Here is an 18,937-nt window from a genome sequence, read left to right as displayed (position 1 = left end):
TCAGTCTCAGCAGAGAGAAATTACAACAAGAGTCTGTTGCTGTTGTTGGCTGAGACTCGTTTGTGCTGATAACATTGTAGCCCTGTCCACAGCATGGGAACACTCTTATTATTTCAGAGCAAAGTTGCAAATGTCTGAGTAATGCAAACCTAAAGCAGGAAAATATATTCACAGATTGGGGATATCAAGACTTATAAGTTTTTTATTGAAGAACTTAGCATATAAAGACCGTTCCTGTATCAGTTGTGATTCCTGTGAAATGCCTATCCCCTGTGTACCATAAGCACACACAAAAGCATCCCCACACTATTTTGTGTGCAGTTAATTCTTCTGTGAAAACCACTGATTAACTATTCAAAACAAGTGACGATTTGATCTAAACATTGTTTCACAGTCTCTCACCCAGAATTGAATCACAAAATATCTGTCAGAGTGTACTGAAAACTGATACATGGAGAGTATCAACTGTCCCCTTATCTCCTGTGCATACAGACATGCTTTGGTCATAGAATCCCTACAATGTGGAAGCAGGCCATTCAGCCCATACCAATTCTCCCAACAGAATCCCACCTACACCCAATCCTTGTAACCCTCCATTTCCCAAGGCTAACCCACCTAAGCCTGGACACTGTGGGTGATTTACCTTGGCCAATCCACTCTACCTGCAAGTTTTGGACTGTGGGAGGAAACTGGAGCACCCAGAGAAAACCCACGCAGACATGGGACGAGTATGCAAATTCCACACAGACAGTTATACCAGAGTGGAAATGATCCTAGGTCCCTGGTGCTGTGAGGCAGCAGTGCTAAACACTGAGCAACCATGCCATCCAATCACGATCTTGTAGATTTAATTACTTGGACATTTGAATTATTCCACCATCTACAGCTCTGAGTACCAGTCCTGTGGTACTATGTGATTCAGATCAGATAGAAGTGTCCAAGTACCATTCTAACTTGGGCTGTTGCCATGGTCCCCATTATCAGTTCTTCCTTCTCCCTGGCCCACTATCATCCATCACTTGTTCTGCCTAACTACTGTTCTCCCTCCTTCTGGACTTCATCTCCATCTATCCACTCACTCCTTTTTCCACCACCTACCCCCTGTCATCAACTTGCATACCACCATCTCCAAATGACCTTCAGTTCTGACAAAGAGTCACTGGCCTCGAACCATGAGCTCTGCTTTCTCTCTGTGGATATTGCCAGATTTCCCGAGTTCCTCCAATCAGTTCTGTTTTGTTTCTGGCATTCTTCCATTTCTGTTTCAATATTACAAGTTGTTATTAAGATGTACTTCAGTCCTTTTGTCTATTTAAACAAAATAGAATGCATTTTTCACATTCCTTTAGATTACAATAATTGACAGCCTTGGGCCTGGCTCAGTGGGTTTCTGCATCTTGCCATGCCTAACAGAAATCTGCAAGCTGATCTGATTTGTTGGTGCATTAGTTAGCCTCAAGTACAAAGCAGATCCCAGTTACTGAAGAGGTGCCACCAGCAGGTTACCCTGATACAGCAGCGTGAGATACCACTCTCAAGAGAGAGCAACTGAGAGGCTTGATGCAAGAAACTAATGGGACAACGTCATTTTGAGTAGACCCAAGGCAGAACATTTTAAACTGCAGTGATCATAAAACAGCAACTCGGATAACCCCTTCAATTCTCCACATCCAAACCCCAGCAGGTTTGTTAAAAGCATGCTATAAAAGTTACTAATAGCCTTTTTAAAAAAAACTTTGCACTTTGCTATATTTGTTTTTCACTGCGCCGGCAGTGCAGCAAGTTGCAATTTTGTCGAGAAGCTTTGGCTGGTTCCCACTGAGCCTGCTCCAGTTTCTGTTGTCTAATACTATCACCACATCCTTCCACGTCCCCTTCCATTGCCGTCGGCTGCTTAAAGCAAAGGGGACGTCACTGAGACAGCCAACTCAGTGACAACAGGAGAAATGCAGAAAGTTAGGCACCATCAGCACCAATAGACTGGCAAGTGTTGTCTGTCAATAGAACAAGGAATTTTGACAGGATCCAATAAGCATTGTTGTCACCACTACCTCCTGATATGGTTAATAAATGCTGCTCTTGCTTTCTTATAAATAAATAAGTAAAACCTGTTTGTAGGTGGGGAGCACTTGTTGCATAGTTGATATCACTTTTCCTTCTGATGTGGAAGCTCTCGTTTCAAGTTCCTCTGCAGGACCTGATGCTCAAGGAAGGTGTGAGCAAATGCAGGGAGAAAGTGAGGACTGCAGCCAGACAGATTGTGTGAGAGACAAAAAAAAAACCCTGCAGATGCTGGAATCCAAAGTAGACAGGCAGGAGGCTGGAAGAACACAGCAAGCCAGGCAGCATCAGGAGATGGAGATGTCATTGTTTCAGGAATTCTGGAGAAGGGTTATACCTGAAACATTGGACTTCTCCAGCAGACAGATTGGGTGGCGTGGTGGCTCAGTGGTTAGCACTGTCACCTCACCGCAGGGACCAGGGTCTAATTCCACCTTTCAGTGGCTGCCTATGTGGAGTTTGCACGTTCTCCCCGTGTCTGCTTGGGTTTCCCCCGGGTGCTCCAGTTTCCTCCCACTGTGTAAAGATGTGCAGGTTTGGTGGATTGGCCGTGCTAAGGTGTCTCCATGGATGTGCAGACTAGGTGGATTAACCATGGAAACTGCAGGGTTACAGGAATGGTGCAGGTGGGATGCCCTATGGAGAGTTGGTGTGGACACAATGGGCTGAGTGGCCTGCTTCCGCACAGTAGGGATTCTATGATTCAAATATCAACGTGTAAATCCTTCCAGCTAACAGCAGGAGCAAGCGGGAAGAGAGTGGGGTAAAATTTCTGTTCAGCCATGTGATGGAAAGGGTAGCTCTGGCTTACCACGTGTCTGCAAATCCACAGGTACTGCATGAACTCAGAGTGCCTGGGGGAGCCGCTGGGATCAGTTGGCTGAATAGCCAGTGTGGCTCAGATTGGTGTCACCAGCAGTGAGTTTGATCACCATCTGGCCAGGCGGGTTGGTGACGATGGTGGGGTGGGAGGCGATGCTGGGTGGATGTGGGGCTTTGGGGCTGGGACCAGTCTTCAGCAGAGAAGATTGAAAGTCAAGATTCCTCTGACTGTCTGGTGGGGAGAATACTGGGGATTTGTAAGAATTGTGACTGTCTCCTTCCTTAATTCTAAACTTATTTTCTCGGTGTTTCTATTTTACTATGCACAGGTCCCTGGGTGTAACTTTATGGGAACTGTTTGAGTTTGGTAACCAGCCGTATCACCGGTGTTCGGATAAGGAGGTGCTGACGTATGCTATTAAAGAGCAGCAGCTGAAACTGCCAAAACCCTTGTTGAACCTACCACTCTCTGACCGATGGTACGTCAATACCTTCGCTGTTTGTATGTACGCTTTGTTTGCCGAAGCAGGAACTAACCAGCAACCAACAGCTTTTCAAGAGTTATATAATGATAATTATCTTGTAACATGGACCTAATGGGTGGCACAGTGGATATCACTGCTACCTCACAGCACCAGGGACCTGGGTTCGATTCCATCCTCTGGTTACTGCCTGTGTGCAGTTTGCATGTTCTCTCTGTGAATTTGCTCTGGTTTCCTCCTACAGTCCAAAGATGTGTAGGTTAGGTGGATTGGCCATAGGCGATTGCCCATTTTGTGCAGGTGAGATAGGTTAAACTATGCTAAGTTACTGGTTATGGATGTAGAGTGGGGATCGTGGGAGGGTCAGTGCAGATTTCTTAAGCTGAACAGTCTCTATCTGCACTGCAGAGATTCTAATTTTAATTTCACACAGATTCCAGTGTACAAATTTCACCTTTATAAACCATTGCTGTGTACCACAAAAACTCAAATAGTTATATACACCCACACTGGAACTAAATGTCTAACAACCATGTCCTGTGCAGTTGTTATAAATTCCAGTGATTCATAATCGATACACTGCTGTAAATTATAATGGTGCTGTAACCTATGCATCATGAACATCAGTCTCCGTAAGCTGTAAGTTGTTTAAAAAATAGATTCTATTGCAAATAATAATTATGCCACCTTTTGCTGTTTTGACATTATACTTTCATTCCTAACTCTAAACGAAGTATATTCTTTCCAGGAATCACTTACAATGTATTGCCAGGCCCAGATCCTTTTTGTTTTAAATCTCTCATGTTGGTCACAGGTACGAGGTGATGCAGTTCTGTTGGCTGCAACCAGACCAACGACCCACAGCAGATGAGGTACATCTGCTTCTCAGCTACCTTTGTGCAAAAGCATCCAACGAGGCAGAGGAAGAGTTTGAGAAGCGTTGGAATGCGATGAAACCAAGTGGCTCCAGCACCAGCCACACAGCGGAGGCCTCATCCTTTCCACTCCTGGAGCAGTTTGGAACCGATGGCTTTCACACTGAGGTGGATGATGTGTTAACGGTGACTGAGACAAGTCAAGGCCTTAACTTTGAGTATAAGTGGGACCACACTCAAATGGACAACTTTCCGCCATCTACGGCTGGCCTGAGCCACGGCAGCAGCCAGTACCAAGAGATCTACTTTCCTAGCAGTGCATCGGGAAGGCTGAGTTTGAGTGTCTCACCCGTCTCCTCCAACTCCTTCTATGAATCGAAGCAGCAGTCCAACATGCCGCAGAATCTGCAGCCTCCAGGCATTGTGCCAGTGATCAGTGCACATAGCCCTTCTGTAACCGGCGAATACTATATCCGGATAGAGGAACCGACTGAGTGCAATATGGACCTGGACTATACCATGTGTTCCTATAGCCCTGAGTATGATTCAAGCGTGCACATGGAGTCATCGTCTTGGCAAGGATTACAAGGAAGGGACAACATAGATGATTGTGAGAACAGCCCGACTTTATCCTTGACCATGGAACCTCTTTTGGGTCAGGTATCGTCAGCAACCCAAGATTCCTGGGAAGACAGTCAGTACTTTAGCAAGAATAAGAGCCAATCATACTATGAACAATTCACGGTAGATGATGCTAATCAATATTTGTTAGAGAATTACTCTGAAAATGGTAGCGACTGGAAAGTACAGAGTGCGGGAGAAAACAGTAGTGAGGATCCTTTGGGAATATCTCCTGTGGTAACAAGTTCCTTCAGAGACTCCAGTGCCCTGCTTGTCACATCTTACCACGAGCTGGATGAGACTGGATCAGATAGAACTTTCCAATCACCAGCTGCTGAAGTGTTCGATTATGCTGCACCTTCTGTAAATACAGCGTTGCATTCAGTTGATGATTTGGAATCGGTGAAAAAGCTCATAGTCGGTGACCCTTCACCAGCTGGACTGCCATCCAGAAAGAGTACAACATCATCATCGAGCACTGAAGATGAAAACCTCTTTCCCTCTGGGATAAAATCATGGGAATCCAGTAATTTCCTAAATAACAACAGGATAGATTTAACAAAACAGTTGCTTGAACAGGTAGACGTTGGCAGAGAATTATTTCAAACGGAATTTTCAGAACCAGACCTGCACAAGGTGGGAAATGTTGAGCCTCTCTCTTTACTTCACACAGCAGACACACACAACTCCACAGTGATTCCTTTGACCCCAGAAACAGAGAATGGGTCCTCTAATTGGAAGGCAAAGTGCAAAGAAGTTGACTGGGACAGTCAAAGTTTTGATCAGTCACTCTCCACTGCTTTATATAACATACCGCAGCAAGAGGAAAGTCAGATTCTCATTTCTGACAGATTACAATCTACGAGAAGTGAAGACCTTGTAGACCCATTACTTGGCCAGGTTGTGAAGAGCAGTGCCCTTGGTGCCTATAGCAATACCAGGATCCAGACGGACAGTGGTGAAATGGATTTAGCTGGACCAGATACAGACAGATCCAGTGTGAGTGATCAATTGGATGTTAATGTTCAAGAAACAAATCAATTAAAGATTGATAGAGAAGAGATTCATAATCCAACCCAACTGAGGATTGAAATAGAAGTCAGAGACAGCAATGCCATTCTTTCGGAAATAGAAATGGTCAATGATACGTACCAGGTGGAGACTGTAGTCAGGGAATTCACAAGCTCTCCCCAGTTCGATACAGCTGATAAAAGTGACACTTGCTTTTCATCTGATGTGGAATCAAAAGAGCTTGACAGCTCTCCAGTAAAGACATTTTCCAGTGTAAGCTTTACTGGAACTGACGGCTGCAGCGATGAGGATGAAACAGATATCACGTCAGGAATATTTACAGACTTAACACAGGACTATGAAAACAGTGATCTCGTTCTCTCTCACAAATCTCTGCAGAAACTTGTAGGGACTCCAGATTCCCTCGAGTCTCTCGACATCCCGTCGACGACGAGTTCCTGTGAAATGTACAGCCCGACGTCACATTATTCATCGCTCCAACCAAAGGCTGCAGACAGTGGCTACGACACGGAGAACTTTGAATCTCCCGAATTTGTCTTGAAGGAACCGGTTGAACAGAAGGACCCCGAGCTGTTCACCAAAGTGAGCAAACCCAGTAGTGCTGCTGCGCTGAAGCTGGGCAGTGATGGTGTTGAAATGTTGCAAGACTCGGAGCCACAGTCCATCAATGAAAAGAATCCCTACAGGGACTCGGCGTATTTCTCAGACTATGATGCTGAGTCCGAAAGATATCAAACCTTAGATTCAGAGAAAGATGACCTTGTGCAAGGTGAGATTGATCTGCTAGAACTAAATGAAGGAGATCTCACAGAGAGTCCTTTACAAGATGTTGACTATGTGTACTTGGGTTCTTCACAGACCCCCAAACAGACTGACCTGCGGCTCACTGAAAGCCTGGAGACTGCAGGGTCAAATTTAGAGAATGGCAATTTGATCCCAAGGTTACATCATGATCCTGCAGAGGACTTAGTGAGCTGTCAAAACGGCTGCTCTGAAGAGGTTTCTATTCTCATTGAAAAACAAATGGATGCTGCACCCAATAAGGCAGATGCAGTTGCATTGGCAACAGCAGAACCCAAACCAGGATCACAATTCAGTAGTTCTGCAACAAATGAGGGGTTTCACAAGCAGGACGTAGAAATTGAGAATGATGAGAAGGCGATTCAACCTGACGATGTACTTTGTGAGCAGATATTAGAAGAAGCAGGCGGCTCCAATTTGAAGAACAGTGATGGGTTGCTTCAAAGCAGCTACAATTCAGAAAACCTTCTGAAAAAACAGGTATCTTCACGTAAGAAAGGGTACCCTCACAAAACCTCAGGCTGCATCTTTGACGGCACAGAATTAATACTGGAAGAACAATTAACTGAGCAATGTAGCGAGTCGGTTGCAATTCAGTGCACTGATGTTGAGACAAGGAAATTTCAAATGTATTCCTTGAACATTGAAGAAAAGTTGGAGAGCTGCATTGTTCCCAAAATACAGTCAGTTCAGTTGTCATTGGAGCTCCCTTTATTAGACCTCAAGAAAGAACCCCGACAGGGCTTTGAGGGGGAAGAAGGAGAGGAAGAGGATGAGGATGATGATGAAAGTGATGACTCTGATGAAGAACTTGGCATCTATAACATTCAGGAACACAGTGAAGAGAGCGAGGAAGAACTTCCCACTGTTCCCATTATTGTGACAGAGAAGGATGATGGGAAGAATCTAAGAAGTCTTCTCAAGTTGCCGAATTTGGTGTGTGAGACCTTTTGTGATGATCTTGACCGGAAGAAAAAAGTAGTGTCTTTCTACGATGACGTCACTGTCTACCTTTTTGACCAGGTAGGGTGGGTCCTAAACATTTTCCACTTGTTTTACCAGATTGGTGCACCAGCTTAGAGAGTTAGTTATCTAACCAGCCATCAAGAGCAATCTTTTCATGCAGAGGGTAGTACGTTTATGGAATGAGCTGCCAGAGGAACTGGTGGAGGCTAGTACAATTGCAACGCTTAAGAGGCATTTGGATGGGTATATGAATAGGAAGGGTTTGGAGGGATATGGGCCGGATGCTGGCAGGTGGGACTAGATTGGGTTGGGATATCTGGTCGGCCTGGACGGGTTGGACCGAAAGGTCTGTTTCCATGCTGTACATATCTATGACTCCAATGTCTGTCAGTATGTAAGATCTTAAGTGAAATAGAAAAGGCTAATCCAAAGCATAATTTGAAGATGAAACACAACGGTAAGACACAGAGGCATCGGTATAAAACTGATGGATAAGGCTGACATCAGAATGCTCCTCATGAAAACCTTGGTTGAGAATATTTTCTGAGTCAGGCATTATAAGCAAAATTGCACCATTATTTGCTGTAATTGAGGAGGACTCCAGTTTCCTCTGGGAAGGTGTCTGAGCTAGACCCCATAACTTCTGTTGTTTATCTTCTAGACATAAGTTGATTTCCCTTCTACTGTTCCTCATCACTCGATGCACATGAAACGGGATGTATTGGGTTTTCAGGTTTCTGTCCATCAGTGCAGTGTCAGTCCCTCTCGGAGTCAGAAGATTTAAGCCTCAATTCTGAGACATGAATATAAGGTCAGCACAGTACAGAGAACTATAGAATTCCAAACTTTCAACGACATGTAATGTGATAGCACAAGTGGATCATATGACATTTCCTGAAGGTGACTGGAGTTCCCCTGTTGTCCTGGATGACGTTTATCCCTTTAAAATAAAACTTCTAACATATGAACCCAAATTCCACAATTTGACAATACATCACAACAGCCGCCTCTCTTACCTTCTACAGCATTCACAATGTTGACCTGTTCCTCTTCCCCAGATTGAAAATGTGTGCCCTGCTCCTTCCCAAAAAGATGAAGCTTTCATTCAGAACACACTTAGGCCTTTCCCCATGTGGGATGCTTCCTCGCTGCCATTTCTTCCCCGGCTTCCCATTGGTCTGACATCAGTGGCCACTGAGCATTCTCAAGACCCCAGTGACAGTCAGTCACATCCAGTTGACCAATGGGGAAGGAGTGATCGGGGATTAGGAAAGTGGGAATGTGTGAATAAAGAGAGGATGTAAGGAAATGGAGAAAGTAAAAGAAACAATGGTTGGATTGAGAACTTTAGTTAGGCCGCGTTTGGAATATTGCATGCAGTTCTGGTCGTCACACTACCAGAAAGACGTGGATGCTTTGGAGTGAGTACAGAGAAGGTTTACCAGGATGTTGCCTGGCCTGGAGGGTTTTAATTATGAGAGAGGTTGGATAAATTCGGATTGTTTCCACTGGAAAGACTGAGACTTAAGGGGCGACCTGATGACCTGATATGAGAGATATAGCTAACATGGATAGTCAGAGACTCTTTCCCAATGTGGAAAGGTCAAGTACAAGGTGGTACAGGTTTAAGGTGAGAGGGGAAAGTTGAGGGGAGAAGTGCGGGGAAAATGTTTCACACAGAGGGTGGTGGGAGCTTGGATGCACTGCCAGTAGATGTGGTGGAAGCAGGTACAATAGGAACATATAAGGTGTATCTTGATAGACACATAAACAGGAGGCGAACAGATGGATAGAAATCACTTGTGGGCAACAAGTAACAGATCTAAATAAGAATTAGAACTGGCACAGGCTTGTTGAGACGAAGAGCCTGTTCCTGTGCTGTATTGAATTGCCTCTAAATTCAGAGTGAAAACAGTCCTGCAATCTCAAGCCTCTTCCATCCTCAGTATAACGTCTTATCCCTGGGGATCAGTCTGGGAACTGATGTATATTTTCTACAACATCAATCGCTTTTCAGTTACAGGGCTCCTAAAACTGTTCACGGTGTTGTGGGACCTACAGTTCATACAAATTTGTCATTAACATTTGCTCCTTTTTTAAAAAATGAAGTCCTCTTAGCAATTTTGAACTTAATGTTTCAGTCTATCTATCCATTCACACCTCTCAGTCTTGCCATTAGATAAATGTTTTCATTGTTTGCATTTCCCTTCCAGATGAACTCCCCATTAAACTGTATCTACCACCTATCTGCCCACTGTCCAATCCCATCCATATCCTCTTGAACGTTTCCATGACCCCAAACAGAAGCTGCCAAGTCCTTTAGTTTAGTGATCTCTGTAAATTTGGCAAATGGTGTACACTTTGGAGACTGAATATCAGGGTGAAACTAAATTAGATGTTTCTGGAATTCTGCCTTTTTCTAGTTCAAGTGTATTGAAGCCAAGAAATGTACTTCTTTATTCTTCAACATGGCTGTTAAATTTGTACTATTTAATAAGGTGATGTGATGAATTCCCTCTTTAAAACTATGCAGATCTGAAACAGTGCTTCCTTTAACATGTGTCATCAGATAGACACATTTGCATTTTGTCTGAAGCTCCTGTTTAATGTACTCACATCAAAACTTCATCCAGTAAGTGAAACCATGTGATTTGTTTATCTTTCCAGAGTCAACAGTGACATTCGATAAAGTTTTATAGCTGGCACAATTACTCAACAAGTATTAATAATTGATCATATTAATTTGCAATATTTCCAAATGTGTTAGTGTCGCATTTGAGTCCATGGTTCAGTTGATTAAAGGAATCACTTTCTAAGTGTTCAGTACATTGCTCTGAGTAAATTGTGTTATTGATTGTAGCATTTACCAAATTTGCAGAATGATGATGCTCAGTGTTAAAGTCACTCCAGTTTTTGTACATCACTCTGCTTTTTAAGAAGACAAAAGAGAAAAATCAGAGAATTACAGACCTTTAGTCTAATATCGGTGAGTGGGGAGGTTGTTGTAGTCTATAATCATGATTAGGTCCTCTAATTGGCAGGATGTGACCAGTGGTGAATCAGAAAGGTCTATGTTAGGACATGGGATAATGACATTAAAAGGTCAGATATCTAGGTTTGCTGATGACACAGGTTGTGCAGCATTGCAGACAGTGTGGATGACAGCATAAAATTATAAAGGGATATTGATAGGCTAAGTGAATGGGCAAAACTGTGGCAGATGGAGTTCAGTGTAAGCAAGTGTGAGGTAATCCATTTTGTACTGAAAAAGGATAGATCAGAGTACTTTCTAAATGGTATGACGTGAAATAAAGTGGACATCCAAAGATACTTGAAGATTCAGATGAAGAGATCTTTAACATCTCACAAACAGGTGCATAAAGTAATCAAGAAAGTGAGTGGAATGCTGGCCTGTACATCTATAGCACTGGGCGGTGTTGCCAAACAAAGAGACTTTGGAGTACAGGTGCAAAGTTCCTTGGAAGTAGAGTCACATCAAGGAAGACAGGGCAGTGAAGAGGCATTTGGTATGCTTGCCTTTGCTGGTCAGTACACTGGGAGTTCATGTTGCAGCTGTCCAGGACATTGGTTAGGCCACTGTTGGAACAATGCATTCGGTTCTGTCCTCCTTGCTATCAGAAAGATGTTGTGAATCTTGGAAAGATTCAGAAAAGATTCACAAGAATGTGGCCACGGTTGGAGGGTTTGAGCTATAGGGAGGGGCTGAACAGGCTGGGGCTGTTTTCCCTGGAGTATCACAGGACAAGGGGTGACCTTATAGAGGTTTATAAAATCATAAGGGGCATGGAGAGGGTGAATAGTCAAGGTCTTTTCCCCAGGCTGGGGGAATCCAGAACTAGAGGGTATAAATTTAAGGTGAGAGGGAAAAGATTTAAAAGAGACCCAATGGGGAACTTTTTCACGCAGAGGGTGGTGTGTGTATGGAATGAGTTGCCAGAGGAAGTGCTGGAGGCTGGTACAATTACAACATTTAAAAGGCATCTGGATGGGTGTATGAATAGGAGGGGTTTGGGGGGATATGGGCCGGGTGCTGGCAAATGGGACTAGATTAATTCAGGATTTCTGATCGGCAGGATCTATTTCCTTGCTGTACATCTTTATGACTCTATGAATCTATAAGGAGGCAGAAGTGATGCTGCAGTTAGAAGCCGATTTGGAGCGAGTAGGTCTGGGTACCACAGCTTTGGAGGGTGTACAATGTAGGTTGACAAGAATTATACCTGGACTTTAGGAGTTATAAGGATAGATGACACAAATTAGGCCTGTTTTCTCTAGAATTTAAAAAGGTAAAGGGTGATCTGATTGAAATCTTCAAGTTTACAGATGAAGACACTGTAGATAAAGATAAACTCTTTTCCACTATAATCCAGTGGTTGGGGATTCTACAAGAAGGGGGCAGAGTCTGAGAATTAAGCCACACCAATCAGGGGAGATGTTCGGAAGTATTCCTACACACAAAGGGTGGTAAATGTTTGCAACTCTCTTCCATAAATGGCAATGGATGCCTGCATTGTTCAGTTGTTTCTTTTTAAATCCGAGATAGAGAAATATTTGTTAAGCAAAGACATGAAGGGATATAGGCCAAAGGCAGGTATAAAGAGATAGGTCATGCCCCTCCTTTTCCTTCAGCCTCTCCAGTTTAACCCTGAACATTGGCATAATTTCTACCACAGCCTCTGTCATTGGAAATATAATTCCCAGGCTTGTAACTCTCTGTGTAAAGTGGTTCTGCTGCCCTCTGCCCACAGATTGCTGATGTAACTGTGTCTCCCCTCATTATGATCCTTCAGCTAACCATTACTGAGGTTGAGTGTACGGCGTTAATGAATGTGCTCTTATAAACGTTCAAAGGTGGCTCTGTTTGTTTACGTTTTACTGTGATACACTGAGAATTAACATTGTGAAATGCTGGAGCACAACTTTCATTTTGCAGCGCCTGCTGTCACTTTGCTGAACAATGCAACATTGTCATCTTTCTTAGCGAGTACTTTAAATGGTACAATCTGTGTTAAGAATCTTACCGATCTGCACTGGTGTGTCCTTGTGATCTGCAGTTTACAGAAACATTTCTGAATTCAGAACCTGAAACTACTTTCCTTTGAACTCGTCACATCCCCAAGCATCCCATAATTTGATCTCATCTGGTCTCCAAATGATCCGTTTTCCAGTGGGTTTTAATTGCTTGTCCCAGCAGCCCAATGACCAGGGTTCACTTGCTGACTTGACAACATTCGTTTGCAGATTTTCGGGCTGGAAAACCCATTTTGGCAGGAGGGCCGAAGGAAAGTTACTGTCTCCTCCCTGTGCTTCTGATATCCACAGGGAAAATATCCAGCTCTCAAAACACCACAGACTGACAGCTCACTCAGCACTCCCAGTGACACAGGACCTCAAACACCTTTCCTCACCACCCCGATCGCCTGTCTGAAATCCCTACTGGAATACACTGCAGCCCCTACACACTGCTGCATGGGCATGCACCTCCCATCAGGCACCACCCCATCTCCAACGGCAGTCTGTTCACTGATCCGAGGAGGGAGGTCTGTACCTACCCACCCCCACCCCCCCCCCCCCCCCAACACAAACATCTGAACATACCTCTCGGCCTGTGAGTTGGGCAGGAGGAGATGTGGCCATTCACTCCTTCAATGGAATAAATGAGGAACAGCCCAAACTGTGACTGTGGCCATCCTATGCGCACACACTGTGACCCCCTGCCTGAGGCACCCAATCCTGGTGGCATCCCAACCATTCACTCTGCATCAGGTGAAGGCACTGCACGGGTTATTCAGCTGAGCTGCTTTCTTCTCTTCTATCCCCCATCAGCGTAGTGCCGTTTCTCAAACCGTCTCTGCCATGCCACAGTTATAAAAACCACTCAAGGTGTCTGTACTGTGAACTCACCCTGGAAATAAACACTGTATGCTCAGTGAATGAAATAATTAACAATACAAAACTAAAATCATGTCCTGCTGATCACTCGTTCCACTACTTACTCCAAACAAATATAACATATGAACTAGGAGCAGGAGTAGGCTGTCCAGCCCTTCAATAACAACATGACTAATCTTTTCATGGCCTCAGCTCCTCTCACTGTATCCCTCCATTCTTTTATTGTTCAAAAAATCATCTATTTTAGCTTTAAAAACATTTACTGAAGAAGCCTCAACCTTTTCACTGAGTAGGGAATTCCACAGATTCACGGCACTCTGGGTGAAGAAGTTCCTTCTCAACTCAGTCCGAGGTCTGCTCCCCCAGATTTTGAGGCAATGCCCTCTTGTCCTGCCAGTCGACCCATCCTCTCTACTTCTATCTTAACTATTCCCTTCATAATTTTATATGTTTCCATAAGACTCCCCCCTCATTCTTCTGAATTTCAATGAATACAATCCCAGTCTACTCAGTCCCTCCTCATAAACCAACGCCCTCCACTCCGGAATCAACCTGGTGAACCTGTCTGCACCCCCTCCAGTGCCAGTACATCCTTTCTCAAGTAAGGAGACCAAAACTGTACACAGTACTCCAGGTGTGGCCTCACCAGCACCTTGTACAGCTGTAACATTACCGCTCTCCTTTTAAACTCAATCCCTTTCGCAAATTCCATTTACCTTCCTAATTACCTCCTGCACCTGCAGACCAACTTTCTCTGATTCATTCACAAGGACACCCAGGTCCCTCTGCACAGCAATTTCTTACCATTCATGTAATAGTCCTTTTCACTGTTATTCCAACTGAAATGGATGACATCACATTTATTAACATTGTACTCCATCTGCCAGTCATAGAGATGTACAGCATGGAAACAGACCCTTCGGTCCAACCCGTCCATGCCGACCAGATATCCCAACCCAATCTACTCTCACCTGCCAGCGCCCGGCCCATATCCCTCCAAACCCTTCCTATTCATATACTCATCCAAATGCCTCTTAAATGTTGAAATTGTACCAGCCTCCACCACATCCTCTGGCAGCTCATTCCATACACGTACCACCCTCTGCATGAAAATGTTGCCCCTGAGGTCACTTTTATATCTTTTCCCTCTCACTCTAAACCTATGCCCTCTAGTTCTGGACTCCCCAACCCCAGGGAAAAGACTTTGTCTATTTATCCTATCCATGCCCCTCATAATTTTGTAAACCTCTATAAGGTCACCCCTCAGCCTCCGATGCTCCAGGGAAAACAGCCCCAGCCTGTTCAGCCTCTCCCTGTAGCTCAGATCCTCCAACCCTGGCAACATCCTTGTAAGTCTTTTCTGAACCCTTTCAAGTTTGGCAACATCTTTCCAGTAGGAAGGAGACCAAAATTGCACGCAATATTCCAACAGTGGCCTAACCAATGTCCTGTACAGCCGCAACATGACCTCCCAACTCCTGTACTCAATACTTTGACCAATAAAGGAAAGCATACCAAATGCCACCTTCACTATCCTATCTACCTGCAACTCCACTTTCAAGGAGCTATGAACCTGCACCCCAAGGTCACTTTGTTCAGCAACACTCCCTAGGACCTTCCCATTAAGTGTATAAGTCCTGCTAAGATTTGCTTTCCCAAAATGCAGCACCTCGCATTTATCTGAATTAAACTCCATCTGCCACTTCTCAGTCCATTGGCCCATCTGGTCAAGATCCTGTTGTAATCTGAGGTATCCGACTTCGCTGTCCACTACACCTCCAATTTTGGTGTCATCTGCAAACTTACTAACTGTACCTCTTAAGCTCGCATCCAAATCATTTATGTAAGTGACAAAAAGTAGAGGACCCAACACCAATCCTTGTGGCACTCCACTGGTCACAGGCCTCCAGTCTGAAAAACAACCCTCCACCACCAACCTCTGTCTTCTACCTTTGAGCCAGTTCTGTATCCAAATGGCTAGTTATCCCTGTATTCCATGAGATCTAAGCTTGCGAACCAGTCTCCCATAGGAAACCTTGTCGAACGCCTTACTGAAGTCCATATAGATCACATCTACTGCTCTGCCCTCATCAATCTTCTTTGTTACTTCTTCAAAAAACTCAATCAAGTTTGTGAGACATGATTTCCCACGCACAAAGCCATGTTGACTATCCCCGAATCAGTCCTTGCCTTTCCAAACACATGTACATCCTGTCCCTCAGGATTCCCTCCAACAATTTGTCCACCACCGAGGTCAGGCTCACCGGTCTACAGTTCCCTGGCTTGTCCTTACCACCCTTCTTAAACAGTGGCACCACGTTTGCCAACCTCCAGTCTTTCAGCACTTCACCTGTGACTATTGATGATACAAATATCTCAGCAAGAGGCCCAGGAATCACTTCTCTAGCTTCCCACAGAGTTCTCGGGTACACCTAATCAGGTCCAGGGGATTTATCCACCTTTAACCATTTCAAGATATCCAGCACTTCCTCCTCTGTAATCTGGACATTTTGCAAGATGTCACCATCTATTTCCCTACAGTCTATATCTTCCATATCCTTTTCCACATTAATACTGATGCTAAATACTCATTTAGTATCTCCCCCATTTTCTGTGGCTCCACACAAAAGCCGCCTTGTGATCTTTGAGGGGCCCTATTCTCTCCCTGTTACCTTTTTGTCCTTAATATATTTGTAAAAACCCTTTGGATTCTCCTGAATTTCTATTTGCCAAAGCTATCTCATGTCCCCTTTTTGTCCTCCTGATCTCCCTCTTAAGTATACTCCTACTTTCTTTATACTCTTCTAAGGATTCACTCAATCTATCCTGTCTATACCTGACATATGCTTCCTTCTTTTTCTTAACCAAACCCTCAATTTCTTTAGTTATACAGCATTCCCTATACCTACCAGCCTTCCCTTTCACCTTGACAGGAATGTACTTTCTCTGGATTCTTGTTATCTCATTTCTGAAAGCTTCCCATTTTCCAGCCGTCCCTTTACCTGCGAACATCTGCCTCCAATCCGCTTTCGAAAGTTCTTGCCTAATACCGTCAAAATTGGCCTTTCTCCAATTTAGAACTTCAACTTTTAGATCTGGTCTATCCTTTTCCATCACTATTTTAAAACGAATAGAATTATGGTTGCTGGCCCCAAAGTGCTCTCCCACTGACACCTCAGACACCTGCCCTGCCTTATTTCTCAAGAGTAGGTCAAGTTTTGCACCTTCTCTAGTCGGTACATCCACATACTGAATCAGAAAATTGTCTTGTACACACTTAAGAAATTCCTCTCCATCTAAACCTTTAACACTATGGCAGTCCCAGTCGATGTTTGGAAAGTTAAAATCCCCTACCATAACTAACTAGTTATCCTTTGACCACTCAAACTAGTATCTGTGTCTCTTTGCAAAGTTTCACAGTCCTCTACACACTTTGCTCCACCATACATACTACACTCATCTTAGTGTCATTCACAAACTTTGACATACTACACATGGTGCCCAATTCCAAATCATCTATATAAATTGTAAATAATTGCGGTCCTAACACTGATCCCTGAGGTACATCATTAGTCACTTATTGCCAACCAGAATAGCATTCCTTTCTCTCTGCTCTTTGTTTTCTGTTGGTTAACCAATCCTCTATCCATGTTAATACATTACCTCTAACCCCTTGCATCTTAACTTTATGCAGCAGCCTTTTATGCTGTCCCTTGTCGAATGCCTTTTGGAAATCTAATTACACCATATCTACTAGGTGCCTGTTGTCCACTGTATTCATAATGTCTTCACAGAATTCCAAAAGATTAGTTAAATCTGACCCTCATGAACCCATGCTGCATCTGCCCAAGGGGACAATTTCTATCAGATGCCTTGCTATTTCTTCCTTGATAATAAACTCAAGCATTTTCCGCACTACAGAAGTTCATCTAACAGGTCTATAAATCCCCATCTTCTGCCTACCACCCTTCTTAAACAATGGCATCACTTTTGCTGTTTTCCATCTTCTGGAACTGCCCCAAAATCCAGTGAATTTTGGAAAATTACCACGAGTGCAGTTGCTATTTCTCCTGCCAACTCTTCCTGTTCCCTGGGATACATTCCTTAGCTCCATTAACTTGTCCAACACTACCCCTTTGTGCAAATGATTGTTTCCAGGTCCTCACCTACTTTCATCTCTTTGTCAATTACTGGCATGTTATTCATGTCCTCCACTGTGAAGACCAATACAAAATACCTGTTCAATGCCTCAGCCATTTCCTCATATCCCATTACTTAATCCCCCTTCTCATCCTCGAAAGGACCAATGTTTACTTCAGCCACTCTTTTTTGTTTTATATTTTTACAGAAATGTTTGCTATCTGTCTTTATATTTTGGGCTAATTTTTTCTCATAACCTATCTTACTTTTCTTTATAGCTCTTTTTGTGACTTTCTGTTGACCTTTAAAGCTTTCCCAGTCTTCTAGTTTCTCACAGATTTTGGCTACTTTGTATGCCTTCTTATTCAATTTGATAGCCTCCTTTATTTCCTTAGACACCTATGGCAGATTACCCCTTTCCTACAGTCCTTCCTATTCACTGTTTTTTTTCTTTTACTGAGCACTTTCAAAAGTTGCTTTGAAAGTCCTCCACTGTTCATCAACTGTCCCATCATAAAGTCTTTGCTTCCAGTCTAATTTAGCCACCTCCTCCCTCATCCTATTGTAGTCTCCCTTGTTTAAGTACAGGACCCTGGTATTGGATTTTATCTTCACACTTTCTATCTGTATTCTAAATTCAACCATACTGTCTCCCAGGGAGAAATAGAAAGTGGCAGATCACCAGCCAGTGACTTGAAGTGCACTCAAACGTGGAATTATTTTGTTTCAGGAAAGTCCAACGGGTGAACTCAGTGAGCAGAACATTCCAGATGTTGACCCAACATTTCAGCACCATCCTGAAGAGTTGCAAAATAAAGGGACTGGTGTTTCCACGGCAACACAGGGGCAGAATACTTCCAAACATTCATCGGATGAGAATGCCTCTGAAGAAAGTAATCTGAATTTCTAAACCAAAAGCTTCCAGTTTGAGCAATATATTTACAATATGCTGCAGATTGGGAAATATTCAATACTGCTTCCTCATTGTTGGAAATAATTTGGCAGACATTACGTGACAGACAACAGACACAGTCAAAGAGATTGGAGCTAGCAGCACTGTTAGCTGCTTGTGGTGCAGTGGTAATGTCCTGACCTCTGAAATAGGAGGCCAGGGTTCAAGTCTCACCTGCTCCAAAGGTGTATAAAGCCACCTTTGAACAGGTTGAAACAATAATGATAGCTTCTGACTATGAGGACACTTATGGTAGTGTCCCCACCTCTGAG

General features: G+C 43.7%; 1 protein-coding gene across 4 annotated transcripts in view; it reads left to right on the top strand.

The window, feature by feature from the left end:
* aatkb (apoptosis-associated tyrosine kinase b) overlaps nucleotides 1-18,937 on the top strand; it is a 404,882-nt gene that overhangs the window by 379,711 nt on the left and 6,234 nt on the right. For all 4 annotated transcript variants that reach the window (XM_072558766.1, XM_072558767.1, XM_072558765.1 and 1 more), the window contains 3 exons: nucleotides 3,213-3,362; nucleotides 4,180-7,717; nucleotides 18,444-18,606. In XM_072558766.1, the coding sequence (XP_072414867.1) occupies nucleotides 3,213-3,362; nucleotides 4,180-7,717; nucleotides 18,444-18,606 (3,851 nt within the window). The remainder of the gene's footprint in view (nucleotides 1-3,212; nucleotides 3,363-4,179; nucleotides 7,718-18,443; nucleotides 18,607-18,937) is intronic.

The sequence above is a fragment of the Chiloscyllium punctatum genome, chromosome 39 (genome assembly GCF_047496795.1).
Source record: "Chiloscyllium punctatum isolate Juve2018m chromosome 39, sChiPun1.3, whole genome shotgun sequence".
Lineage (NCBI taxonomy): Eukaryota > Metazoa > Chordata > Chondrichthyes > Orectolobiformes > Hemiscylliidae > Chiloscyllium > Chiloscyllium punctatum.
This window is presented reverse-complemented; position numbering and strand designations above follow the sequence as displayed.